The sequence below is a fragment of the Borostomias antarcticus genome, assembly GCF_949987555.1.
Source record: "Borostomias antarcticus genome assembly, contig: scaffold_126, whole genome shotgun sequence".
Classification (NCBI taxonomy): domain Eukaryota; kingdom Metazoa; phylum Chordata; class Actinopteri; order Stomiiformes; family Stomiidae; genus Borostomias; species Borostomias antarcticus.
Window position 1 is genome coordinate 84,387 of NW_028175951.1, and position 13,632 is coordinate 98,018.

General features: G+C 44.1%; 1 protein-coding gene across 1 annotated transcript; it reads left to right on the top strand.

Annotated features, from left to right (window-relative positions):
• Positions 1 to 11,210: 11,210 nt before the first annotated feature.
• On the top strand, positions 11,211 to 11,870 carry LOC311328987 (E3 ubiquitin-protein ligase TRIM39-like; the record flags this gene model as incomplete). The annotated part of the gene is made up of 1 exon (XM_084462873.1): positions 11,211 to 11,870. One exon carries the CDS (start codon positions 11,211 to 11,213, stop codon positions 11,868 to 11,870), a length of 660 nt encoding a protein of 219 aa, XP_084318999.1.
• Positions 11,871 to 13,632: the final 1,762 nt, after the last annotated feature.

Sequence of the window (13,632 nt, forward strand, 5' to 3'; positions counted from 1 at the left end):
CGCAGGATTTTTGTAATACCGAGGTCATTTAGTTGTGGTGTTTCAATCTGGTGCACTTTGAGAGCAGAATTAAGAGGCTAGATCTATAAAGAACAACACGCATCATATTGGATTAATATCATCTTTAACTGAGAGCAGTGGAGGTCATCCAGAGAGGACACAACTTAAGTGAATGTTGATGAGAACACACCATCTATTAGAAACATGAGACTAGCTCCTCCTGTCACCTCTCTCCCAGCCTGGCCTCCTCCACTCTGATGTCCATGTTGGTCTCCTCCTGTCACCTCTCTTCCACTGTGTTGTCCATGTTGGTCTCCTCCTGTCACCTCTCTTCCACTGTGGTGTCCATGTTGGTCTCCTCCTGTCACCTCTCTTCCACTCTTGTCCATGTTGGTCTCCTCCTGTCACCTCTCTTCCACTGTGGTGTCCATGTTGGTCTCCTCCTGTCACCTCTCTTCCACTGTGGTGTCCATGTTGGTCTCCTCCCGTCACCTCTCCTCCTGTCTTTTGTCCATGCTGGTCTCCTCCTGTCACCTCTCCTCCACTGTGGTGTCCATTTTCATCTCCTGTCCACAAAACATAAACATAAGCTATAAACACCCCCCCCCCCACACCCACCCACCCACCCATCCACATTATTTTTTAAACTGGCCAGGATCTAATTAATGTAGCATCTCTTTGGCTAACATCAGGTATCTCCCCTCTCATCTCTATGTCCTCTCCTCCTGTCCCCTCTCTTCCACTCTCTTGTACCTCTTGGTTTCCTGTCAACAAATTATATATTTTTAACAGAACATAATCATGCATACTGTGTATATGTATACACACCTACCTGTCTATTTGTTTATCTATATAAGCGGCACACCTGATTAATAACTTCCATCCAATGGTAAAGGACAGGAAATAAGGATGCCTGTAGAATTTCAGGAAGTAGTGGAGCTTGTGCAAAGAGCCTAATTGCTTGGCAACACCAAACGCCCAGTGTTTACATGAGAAAATAAATATGATAGATTTCTTTGTAGAAGCACTGCTCTGTTTGTGCATGTGCGCAGGTACACCGCCTTGCTAATGTTAACTTGGGTCAAGAATAGCCTACACCTAGCTAGCCACGTTGTGACGGCTAGGATCATGGATGTATTCACTAACTAGCTATTTATCTAACGTCAGGCATCTCAGCATCTTCGTCTACGTTCTTAAATGTGAGCATTTAGGCGCTGTCAATGTTATAACTAATTGAAAATTGTTAAAATAACTGCTTATTGTTATGTTACTTGTGTCAATCTCCCTTACCTCGAAAGACGTCCAATATGTTCGCTTGATCGTCCGCAGCTGACACTTATTAATGACAAATTAGCTTTGCGTCTCACACCCCTTCTCCTAAGAGAAAGAAGATTCGCCAAATAAAAAGTGATTCAACCGTTTCAGGCGAAATGAGTTTTTGATTGACAAGACGATTGTCAGCCTCTGATTGGCCAAAGTAGAAATTGATTGACAGTTGACCCGCCCCCTCGAAGTCTCCGGGCCTGCAGAGTCTGAACAGTGAAACGCGTCATTGTTCCCGGCTTTCACCGATTGGTTAAGAGCATTGAAAAGACTAGCAGTCACCAAAAGTGTATATAAATTGTGTTCGTAATTTGTGTCTCTCTCTACCTTGGAAACTTTTCACAGCCGAACATTGTTTGTAAAGCCTGTTAAGATTCCGTCACAACCTACTCACTAGCCTTTCACTGTAGGCTACGACAATCCTCAATTCGGTAAGTTGTATGTTGTTTTTTATTTTTGAAAGATTAGAGCGAAGCCGTTTGGGGCTTCGGTTTAGGAAGTGAACTTCGAATGAACAAGGGAGGGTTAGACGACTGTTTTTGAATTTGAGTCCAGGAGAGGGTTACTGTTCTTTTGAATTTGAGTCCAGGAGAGTGTTACTGTTCTTTTTAATTTGAGTCCAGGGGAGGGTCATATAGCTACACATTTGAATCGAAAACAGAATAGTTTATTCATCTTTTCGGAATTCAGCAAGCTGTTTTGTATGACCATGTTGAGAGGGAAGCGCGTGAAGCGAACATACCGACATGCGGTCTGTTTTCAGTGAATTTCTCTGTTGCTGGTCGTTGCTGCGTGCGTTCACTTCTTTTATTCGCTGGTGATATTAAGTGGAGAGCATGGCCGTATAACGTAATTCATAAGCAAATCTAGAGGCCACCACCTGTGCTGACTCAAAAAAAATTGCTGATGTGACGGTCTTGTACGCATGTGTTTCTGCATTGTGTATTAAATAGCTGGACCACTTCTTGCTGCTGAAGGCTGATTTATTCTGGATAGAATAAACACACACATAGTTATACATTTGCACTGAGGCTGGTCAGGCATCAGATGGACCGCCAGCAACTGAGGTTTACATGTTGCTATACAATTACTGTAATAAAGTCAAGGATGATACACTCTCAAAGTTATTTACTCTTTATTGCATTCTGCACTTCAGACTCCATTACTACGCATTCTGGTGGTTATCTTCTTGCTGAACGTTACTTCCGGTCCCCCTCTACATTAAGCCCCTCTCCTTATATCACCTGACTGCCTGACTGAATATAACATACAACATGAATCAGAACATTACAACATTCCTCCCCCCATAGTCTACAAAAATCCTTCTTTTATGTGCTGAACAAATTCACTTAAACCTAGTCTGATTCTACGAGGGGATTATTCAGCCCCTGCTACCACTTGGTCCTTGAGATACGTGGGTGCCTGTCTAGTTCTCACTGGGTAACAATTTCCCAAAACCCTGGAGGCCCCGGTGCCACTGCATCTGGTGCTGGATTCTCTAGTTCTGCTGGCGGCACCAGTATGCCTGGATCCTCTGCTTCTTGTGGCGGTGCCCATACTACCTCGTGTGCCTGATTTTCTAGTTCTTGCTCTGTTGTGTCCACAGGAACACTCTCCTCTTAGAGACAGGGGTCAGCCAGGTTGTGATCATAACATGGCCGTATCTGATCCTGATGTCGTCTCACCAGTTTCCCATCCAGTGTTTTCACTCTCCAAGAGACTGGACCGGTCCTCTCTATAAGTTGCCGGAATCCACTTCGGGCCTGAGGTCCTCCTCCGAGACTCTTTTAATAGTCCCTAGATCGAGACTTAAGACCAAGGGTGACCGAGCTTTTGCGGTGGCTGGCCCAAAGCTCTGGAACAGCCTCCCTCCACACATTAGACACGCACAGAACCTAGGGCTCTTTAAGTCTCAGCTTAAAACGCACTTGTTTTCACTGGCTTTTGAGGCCTGATAGCCTACATCCCCTGTCCTGTTTGTGTCCTGTCCTTTTATTGTTCTGTGATTATGTGCACTTTATTCTGTTTTTTGTTTTAGTTTATTTTATATATTGTACAGCACTTTGGTGCAACTTCGGTTGATTTTAAACGTGCTTTATAAATAAAGTTGACCTTGACCTGAGTATCCCCTCACATAGACTCAATCAGACACTTGTAAATAGCGAGGGACGCACCTGATCTAGCCGAGACCTGATCCTGCGGTTCATGAGCAGCTCAGCTGGCGTGGCTCCCGTGGTGGTCTGGGGGGTTGATCTGTACTTGAACAGGAACCTGGATAGCTTTGTCTCCAGACTAACTTCCCCCACCTTCTTGAGTCCCTCCTTGACCGCCCGCTCTGCACAGCCATTTGAGGACGGGTGGTATGGTGCTGTTGTGACATGCTGTATGCCATTCTTTTGTAGGAAGTTCTTGAACTCTGAACTGACCAGACTTGTCCCATTATCACTGACAATCACTGCAGGGGTGGCAAAAATGCTTCTCGGTCTCTCGATAGTCATGGATGAAGTAATAGACGACATTGGGTGAGCCTCGATCCATTTTGAATAGGCATTTACGACGATGAGGAGCATCTTCCCCAATACTGGCCCACAGAAGTCCAGAGGCAGCCTCATCCATGGTTGGTCTGGCCACTCCCACAGGTGTAGCGGTGCTGTTGCAGGGGGGGCTTGGTAGGACTGACATGCATGACATTCCCGCACAGCGGACTCTAAATCAGCGTCCATGTTTGTCCACCATACGTAGCTGCGGGCCAAAGACTTCATTGGTGAGTCCCCCGGACCCCCGGATGAGCTTCATGAAGCTCCTCAATCATGATTCGTCTTCCTTGAGGTGGGATTATCACTCTACTTCCCCACAGTATGCACCCCTCCTCCACGCTCACTTCCTTTTTTCTTCTTATGTATGGCTGCATTTCTGGGTTGTTGCAGTACTCTGAGGGCCAGGAGTCCTGCAGCAGCGCCTGATGTACTCTGGACAGAATGGGGTCTCGCCGGGTCCCCTCCCATATCTGCGTTACCTGTAGTGGTGTGCCATTCATGTGCTCCATGAGCATTACCACCTCTTCTTCCCGTGGTGTGGCAGCGGACGTGATCGGCAGGGCGTTCCTGTGTTTTGAGCCCTCCTTATACTCCAAGGTGTACTCATAAGCTGCCAAAATCAGTGCCCATCTTTGCATTCTGGCTGCGGCGAGGTGTGGGATGCCTTTACTCTCCCAGGAGGTCCAGCAGCGGTTTGTGGTCTGTCACAATGGTGCAGTGTTTCCCAAACAGATACTGGTGGAATTTCTTAAAGGAGTAGTAAAGGGAAAAATCATGTTTAGCCCTGTTTTAAGGTTACTTATGATCATATACAATGGTTCAGATCAAAAAGTTGACAAAACTAGCACTTTTGAGAAAGTGTGATAATTGCTCTACCACCGTTTTGGTCACAGTAGGATACAGTACATGTTTACTATGACAGATTTAAGTACAGTACTGTAATGAAAATCCCACCAGTAAGCAGATAGCAGGCTAAAAAAAAGTTTTTTAAGCCTGTCCGGTAGACTGGGAGGTTGGGATCTCTGAAGTTGGGATTAGTGGGGTCCTACTGTAGTTAAGCATGAAGCCCAAGAAGTACTTCAACTGTGTCTGGTCAGTTGGCTGTGGAGCGCTTGCAATGGCCTGTACCTTGTGTTGACTTTCGTTGTCTTTTATCATTGTCCTTATTAAGCTCTGCGTTGCGTTATGTTTTGATTACAATAAAAGACGGCCCCCAATCTCACACAATACCACACAGTCCAGTGTCTCCTTGTTCTGATGTATTCCAAATTAATCTCTCCAACACAGGATTTGAGCGACATCAAAAGCTGTTTATTCCAGAAGGGTTAACATACAAAAGACGATGGCATAAAGTCTAATGTACACTTGACCTCTCTGTATGCTGTCTGAACTCAAATTAAAGCATTGGTCTCGTTGCAACGTTCTTATGGTTCGGGTGTCACCCCCCCTCGTCTCTTCTCCGATAAGACTGTCTTTCTCGTCTCTTCTGTGGCCTTGTTTGGTCAAGATAAGCTACGCCGCCTCGGCGCTAACCACAACAATTGCTGTTTAGCACAGAATGTACCAGCTTTAAGAATGTCATCTTTATCTCATAAGTCTATGGAAGAGGGACACCGTTTTCTTACAGAACACACCAGCTACAGCCATACTTAGAGGTCGATCATAATAATTTAGAAATAGCTAACAGGATCAGATTAAATCAATATTTCTTTGAAAATCAGCCAGATTCAACACTAATCTGCTACAGAATGAATTCCTTTTTCGTTGATCCTGTATCCCAGGTACACCACCTCTGGTGCCATGAAGACACATGTCTCTCTCCTATGCCTGGGGCTGATGACACCCCATAGGGTAGCCTGGTGTACTGGTATAAACCGCGGTGGGTGTTTATTGTTGTGAACTTCTTAGATTCTTCATCCCGTGGGAGTTGCTGGTATGCCTGAGACATGTCTAGTTTGGTGAATTTCTGCCCCCCCCCAGTACTGCCAACAAGTCCTCAGTTTTTGGAATTGGGTAGTTATCTATCTTAGACACTGGATTCACGGTAACTTTATAGTCCCCACATATTCTAGTTGTTTTGTCTGGTTTAAGTATAGGAACTATGGGAGCGGCCCACTCGGAAACTCACAGGCTCTATGATGCCTTCCTTCTCTAATCTAACCAACTCTGTCTCAACTTTGTCCTTGAGGGCATATGGCAGAGGCCTGGCTTTGAAATACCTTGGCTTGGCCTCGGGGTCAACAGAGATCTTTGCTGTAGCTCCCACTAAACTGCCCAGCTCACCTTAAACACCTCTCCGTGTTGTGAGAGTAGCTCACTCAACTCCTGCTGCTGACCTGTATGTAGTCTGAAAATGGCCCTCCAGTCTAGCCTAATGGCAACTGTCTGGTCTGCCCCTTGTAACTGACTTGTGTGTACATCTTGCCTAGCACCCCTACACTATCTCTGGTGTACATATACAGCTTTGTTCTTGTATGGTGGAGTTTCCCCCCTCCCATCTTCCTGTATGTTTTCTCATTCACTATAGTCAGGCTTGCCCCAGTGTCTACTTCAAACTCAATGTTGCATCCATTCACTGCCATCTGCTCTCTGTATGGCTCTACTCTTTTTTCATCATGGATATTGTACATCATGTGGGCATACTCCTCTTCCTCTTCTTCCAGTCTGTGGCGCACTATGGCTTCTACCATACGGACTTGTGGTCACGATTGATCAGATAGCTGGTTGGCTTGGTTCCACGATTGAAAATCTTCTATCAGTGTCCCTGCACACCGCACTGGTCACTATACATATACACACTGTACATACAAACTTTAAAGTTACCATTTAAATACATTTGTAAATATTACAGTTACTTATTCATTCAATTCAACCATAACATTTCTGTGACCTTTTGGGATGTTTGCTTTGGCATTGTAAATGTATGTTTCCCATGCCAATAAAGCCCTTTGAATTGAAGTAAAATATAGAAGACATACAGATAGTTATCCATGCATACTTGGATGGATGGATGGATAGATGGATAGGGATTTGTGTTAGTGAAAATGTGCTTTACTGAGACGGGAAGCACAGGGTGTAATCTTACCAGTCTCAATATGCTCTCCTGTGAAATGTATCGCAATCCCAATATTTGTACATGTTTGGCATGGCTTGGACTTGAGCATTCCCCTGGCACTTGTTTTCACTGCTCCCACGGAGGACCGTGTGCAAGTCATGCCAGATGCCTACAAATAGATGGACTCTGCGTGTGTAAACTGTAGAATAATTAGGCATTACAATCAGGTGAAGAAATATGAACACATGCTCATTTCTCAGATTTTCAGAATCTATTTGGCTGCGCTCACGCTATATTGATAGAAGTAGGCCTAGGCTATATTGTTAGAAGTAGGCCTAGGCTATATTGTTAGAAGTAGGCCTAGGCTATATTGATAGAAGTAGGCCTAGGCTATATTGATAGATGTAGGCCTAGGCTATATTGATAGAAGTAGGCCTAGGCTATATTGATAGAAGTAGGCCTAGGCTATATTGATAGAAGTAGGCCTAATCTATATTGTTAGAAGTAGGCCTAGGCTATATTGTTAGAAGTAGGCCTAGGCTATATTGTTAGAAGTAGGCCTAAGCTATATTGATAGAAGTAGGCCTAGGCTATATTGTTAGAAGTAGACCTAGGCTATATTGATAGAAGTAGGCCTAATCTATATTGTTAGAAGTAGGCTGGGACTGAATTCCCCCCTGATCAAAAAGTCAAACTGCGCATATGAACATCATGTCACTAGAGAGACAGAAACAGCAGGATCCAGAGATGGTAAGGGACTGTGATAGAACTAACAGAAGGAAGTTCATAGAGAAGCAACTAGAAATGAATCCAGAGGCCTATAAACAATGAGATGCAAATAAAAAGGCTATGTTAAGGGAAAGACTTCATGAACAATTAAACAGGACAACAATAGGCAGGCTTTTTAGAGATCGTGTCATCTTTGATGATCTTTGCATGTGTAAACTGTAGAATAATTAGGCATTACAATCAGGTGAAGAAATATGAACACATGCTCATTTCTCATATTTCCAGAATCTATTCTGCTGCTCTCACTCAAAATAAACCATCTCTCCAGTCTTGAAAGTTTCCCTCCCTCCCTTCCTCCCTCCATACAGTCAGTCCCTACATCTCACCCACTTTTTCTCCCTCCCTCTCTTCCTTCATCCTTCCTTCCTCCTGTCTCTCCCTCCCTCACCTGTTTGTTCTTATGAAACCACCCCCTCTCTCCCCCAGGTATGTGAACTGTGCCCGTACTGAGGAAGAGCAGAACCTGGTAGCGTTTCAGTACCGTGGAGGGATCCTGTTTCGCGGCTGCTGGCTGTCGGGAAGGAGCTGCTGGTCTGGTACGGACAGGAGTACAGATACAAGAGCATCTCCTTCAACTACGTCTGGGAAGAAAAGAGCACCGCTAGAGGTATCTGTCCTCAACTCTTCTTCCCTCTGTCTTCTCTCCATCTCTCTCTCATCCACCTCTTTCCTTAAAGCTGAAAGAACCAGAGGTCTGCTGGTCATAATAATAACTGCTGTCCAAGTAGCTCTCCTCTACCATCCTTCCTCTCCTCTGTCTTTTTCCCATGGTGCCAGCCAGCAGGCAAGACATGGGCATACAGCGTGAAATTCAGGACACTCATGGATGCAACGATACAGATGGCACTATGTCATGAACTGCAATGGTGGCTGTGCAAATCGCTGTTGTGAGGCACGCAAATTTTTTGCTAAGAGAACTGGATGGATGGATGGATAGATGGATAGGGATTTGTGTTAGTGAAAATGTGCTTTACTGAGACGGGAAGCACAGGGTGTAATCTTACCAGTCTCAATATGCTATGGCACTTTAGAGTAGGCTATGACTCATTATGTGAGAGCAAGTCTGAAGTTGTATACCACAGAAAATATTATTTATGTGTATTCATATGCCCATGATACCTAGTATTGATTATTCATATACATTTGAGCTTGACTACATAACGACTGTATTGATGAACCTTGGCAATATCTACCGGGAGAAAGTAGTGTTGCAGCCTACAGTAAATGTCAAGGGGAAAATTAATGGATTGGATTTTAAGTCCAAAATACTTTTTCTTCATGTGATTTTGAAGTGTCAAAAACAGTGGCAGGTAAAATGCAAATGCCTAGGAGAGCATAGAAGCCGGGTATTGTAAGTTGAAGGGGTGCAGGGAATTACTTTAAATGTAGTTGCATGGGTGAAATGACCGCTCCTCTGCATTTGTAATGTTAAGATTTTCTCTTTTTGTATTATTCATATATTTTAGTTAGCCATGGTGTCCTAGGTATAAAGTTTATAAAATCATTTCAATGTACTTATTTGTGGTTTTTTTCTCTCCTCAGTTTGGCTGAAGAAAATGTATAATAAATACATGTTAACTTTATGATTGTTGTCCATTTCATTTTTATTTGTAAAATTGTGACCCTCTTGCTCTACTTTCATATCTTAAACAACATTGGAAATGTAATCTGTGCAGTGTGGCTAGAAGTAGCTCTAGTCTAGAGCTGTTAAGTTCAAGTCATTGTGTAAGTAGAGTATAGAATGTAATTCTTCTTGGTGGTGATGCTTAGTGGTGTTGTGGTGTGACTGCATGTGATGTCATAGGCCTACTGTACATGGAACTCACAGCAGCAACGCATCATTTTGAGTGGCATTTAGAATGTAAACTGACACTCATTTCTTAATTTTGCTACTGTGTTTACATATAAGTGCCATGTGAGGCCATTGGGACATCACGTGTGCATATGTTTATAAGTATTATTCATTGGGGGAGCTTGGACTTGCTGGGGACTGTGGTGGAGAGACGCATAGCCTACAGAGCGACAGCTTCCCTCCAGTGCAGAGCAGCCGTGGACGGCTCATCTCCATGCGCTCACGGACTGAGCGCTTCGGACAAAATATTGTGACGTGATCTTGAATGTCTGTTCTCTATCATTTCATCGCTTTGTCAAGTGTTGTAGGCCTAATTTGCCCAAGGGATGAGTAAAGTAGCATCTTGATAGATTCACAGGCTACACGAGTTGAGGTGTTCAGGTGTGCTACAGGAGACAGGGAGGTGTTCACAGGACCTGTTTAGAGTAAAAGGGAGAGATACTAGGGAGGAGGGAGGAAGACAGGATTAGTATAGCATCTAAGCAGACATGGGGGTCATCTATCAGGCCCAGGGTGGTCTGCGTGTGGCAAACATGTGTTGCTGTTGTGCATCAGGCAAATCAATGTTACCTGAAGCATGGATCCAGTGTACATTTTTGTTCCTTATTGTGTTATTGTTTTCCCTTTTTTCATTCACGTGTCCTTAAATGTATTGTTGTGTTTTTTACAGCTACAAATAATGAATCCGTGGGCGACAAGGGAGTACCTCCACTCGGAGGGTCATGTACTGGCCACAGAGGTACTCCAGGCGCTGATCCGCCACGTCAGGTGTGCACGTGCCCGTGATCAGCGCCTGGAGTACCTGGAGGGGCAGCTCCTGGAGACCTCTGCTGTGTTTGGTAAGTGTTTATGTCATTGAATGATATTTATTTGTTGACTTTAGATTCGATTTTTCCCAGGCTTTGTTACTGTTTGAAAATTACTGATGTTATTTTTCTCTACACCATTATACTACTGTTGCACTTTGAGTTCTAAAATATAACAATAATACATTTACTTTTTATACTGAAAATATTAATGACATATCTCAACACAACATAGAGTGGATATATTGTACTCTACCATCAAAAAATCTCAATGATGAAATAGCTGGCATATTGCCTATAATCTGTGTGTGCCAATTTATATAAGCAGCTTGAACATGGCTGTGAGGTGCAGTAGGCATAGGGCCTATAGTTTGCTGTTACATAGCCAATAGGTAATAATTTAATGATATGAGGTTATTCACCTCATCCACAGCTTTGTGAATTGTCTTGAAATGAATTAGACAATAGCTGTGGTGTTTACTTGAGTAACATTTAGAATGTATTTAACTTCCAATTACAAGAAAATATCAGCTGTGAATTACTATACAGGAAATCATGACACAACTGATTGGTTGTGAAGTGTCACATGGACACTTCACAACCAAGTGGACACTTACCGCTCCCTCTCCCACCACACACATGCTTTGTGTGTCAAGCTGGCTGGCGTTCTCTGCTCCTTAATCAAGAACAAAATGTAACTTTAGATATCAATAACAGCATACCATTACATATATGCACAGCCTTTAACTACAATGATTGACAACAATATACTGACAATACAGTGGAATCCTCTCATAGCGATCATGTCCATCCAGATCAAATTAAATGGATTTGGATGGAATGGATGAATGATTGGTCTCCGCGGTGGTCTGATGGCGGGGACGGCGAGGAGAGCTGTGTCCCGGCTGGAGGACTCAATCGTGTGTGAAGTGAACAAGCTGTGTGAAGCTGAACTGAGGAGGATTCAGCAGTATGCAGTGGATGTGACTCTGGACCCTGACACAGCTCACTGGCGTCTCATCCTGTCTGAGGACGGGAAGACAGTGAGACATGGAGATATAGCGAAGGATCTCCCTGACAACCCAGAGAGGTTTAATCCTTGGGGCAGCGTCCTGGGAAAGCAGAGCTTCTCCTCTGGGAGGTTCTACTATGAGGTGCAGGTGAAGGACAATACTGAATGGACTCTAGGAGTGGCCAGGGAGTCCATCAACAGGAAGGGGGGGATGAGTGTGAGCCCTGAGAATGGATACTGGAATATATTGCTGAGGAATGGAGACAAGTACGGAGCCTCGGAGGACACTGTCGTCCCCCTCTCCCTGAGAGTGAAGCCCCAGAAGGTGGGAATGTGGGTGGATTATGAGGAGGGTCGGGTCTCCTTTTACGACGTGGAGGCCAGGTCTCATATCTACTCTTTCACTGGCTGCATCTTCACTGAGAAGCTCTACCCATTCTTCAGCCCTCTTATAAATGATGGCGGTAAAAACTCCTTGAGGCAGGATTACCTTTAACCATCTCTATTCTACCTCTGGGGGGAACATTGAGGCAGGATTACCTTTAACCATCTCTATTCCACCTCTGGGGGGAACATTGAGGCAGGATTACCTTTAACCATCTCTATCCCACCTCTAGGGGGAACGTTGAGGCAGGATTACCTTTAACCATCTCTATTCTACCTCTGGGGGGAACATTGAGGCAGGATTACCTTTAACCATCTCTATTCCACCTCTGGGGGGAACATTGAGGCAGGATTACCTTTAACCAGCGGTCGATGCACTGGACGTGGTAGTCATGGAGACAAGGCAGCATCCTCAGCTGTTCCCCCTCTCTGTAGTCTGAGAAACAGATCTGACACCTGCAACAGGGACAAGCATGGGAACTGATCAGGACTGATATCTCTAGTAGTGTGTAGAAGGTAACTGATATCTCTAGTAGTGTGTAGAAGGTAACTCATATCTCTAGTAGTGTGTAGAAGGTAACTCATATCTCTAGTAGTGTGTAGAAGGTAACTCATATCTCTAGTAGTGTGTAGAAGGTAGCTGATATCTCTAGTAGTGTGTAGAAGGTAACTCATATCTCTAGTAGTGTGTAGAAGGTAACTGATATCTCTAGTAGCGTGTAGAAGGTAACTGATATCTCTAGTAGCGTGTAGAAGGTAACTGATATCTCTAGTAGCGTGTAGAAGGTAACTGATATCTCTAGTAGTGTGTGGAAGGTAACTCATATCTCTAGTAGTGTGTAGAAGGTAACTGATATCTCTAGTAGTGTGTGGAAGGTAGCTGATATCTCTAGCAGTGTTAATTTTGACAGCAAATTATGATTTTGTTTTAGTCATAGTCTTTTGACTAAAATGCCATTTAGTTTTAGTAATATTTTAGTCATCTGACTTGTTTTAGTTTTAGTCTAGTTTTAGTTGACTAAATATCATTACGATTTTAGTCGACAAAATCTACCATAGATTTAGACAACTCAAATTTAACAGGCTTAGTTCAATCAATCAATCAAGTTGGATTTATATAGCGCCCTTCATGAAACCCAGAGCGCTTTACAGAGTCCAGTATTCATTCAGACACAGTCATACCGGTGGTGGTAAGATACATAGCTACAGCTGCCCTGGGGCAGACTGACAGAAGCGTGGCTGCTTCTGTCAGACAGTTTCATAATGAAGCATTCCTCTCCCCCAGTCTGATGCTAACTGTGTTTTTTGCCTGATATAGCAAGCTATAACATTATCATGTCAGCACTAGTTGGCTAGTCAGGCTAGCTAACATCAGGCACAGGCTACCCTACTAACACACGAAGGTTGCGCAAACGTTCGACATACGGCCGCTATAGGTGACGATTCGTCTGCGCCGCGTGCGGAAATTACGCGGCCATTTACGGAAACGCGAGATCTGCCGTTTAGTAGACGCTACGTAAGAACGACACGTCATTCCGAAGTTGCGGCGGCGTGCAAAGAACGCACGTGATCACGTGGGCAGGAACCTCCGTCATAAACTCACCTGGCTGACACTAGATTAACAGGTATTATATGACTTGGTCTGCACGTCTTTTTCGCACGGTGCAAATACGGTGCGGCCGCGTGCAAAAAACGTGGGCAGGAACTTCCGTAATAAACTCACTTGGCTGACACTAGATTTACAGGTATTTATATGACTTGGTCTGCACGTCTTTTTCGCACCGTGCAAATATGGTCACTTACTTACTAAACCCTGACCACTGGCTATATTTAGCATTTGCAGTACCACTGGCTATATTTAGCATTTACCAGTA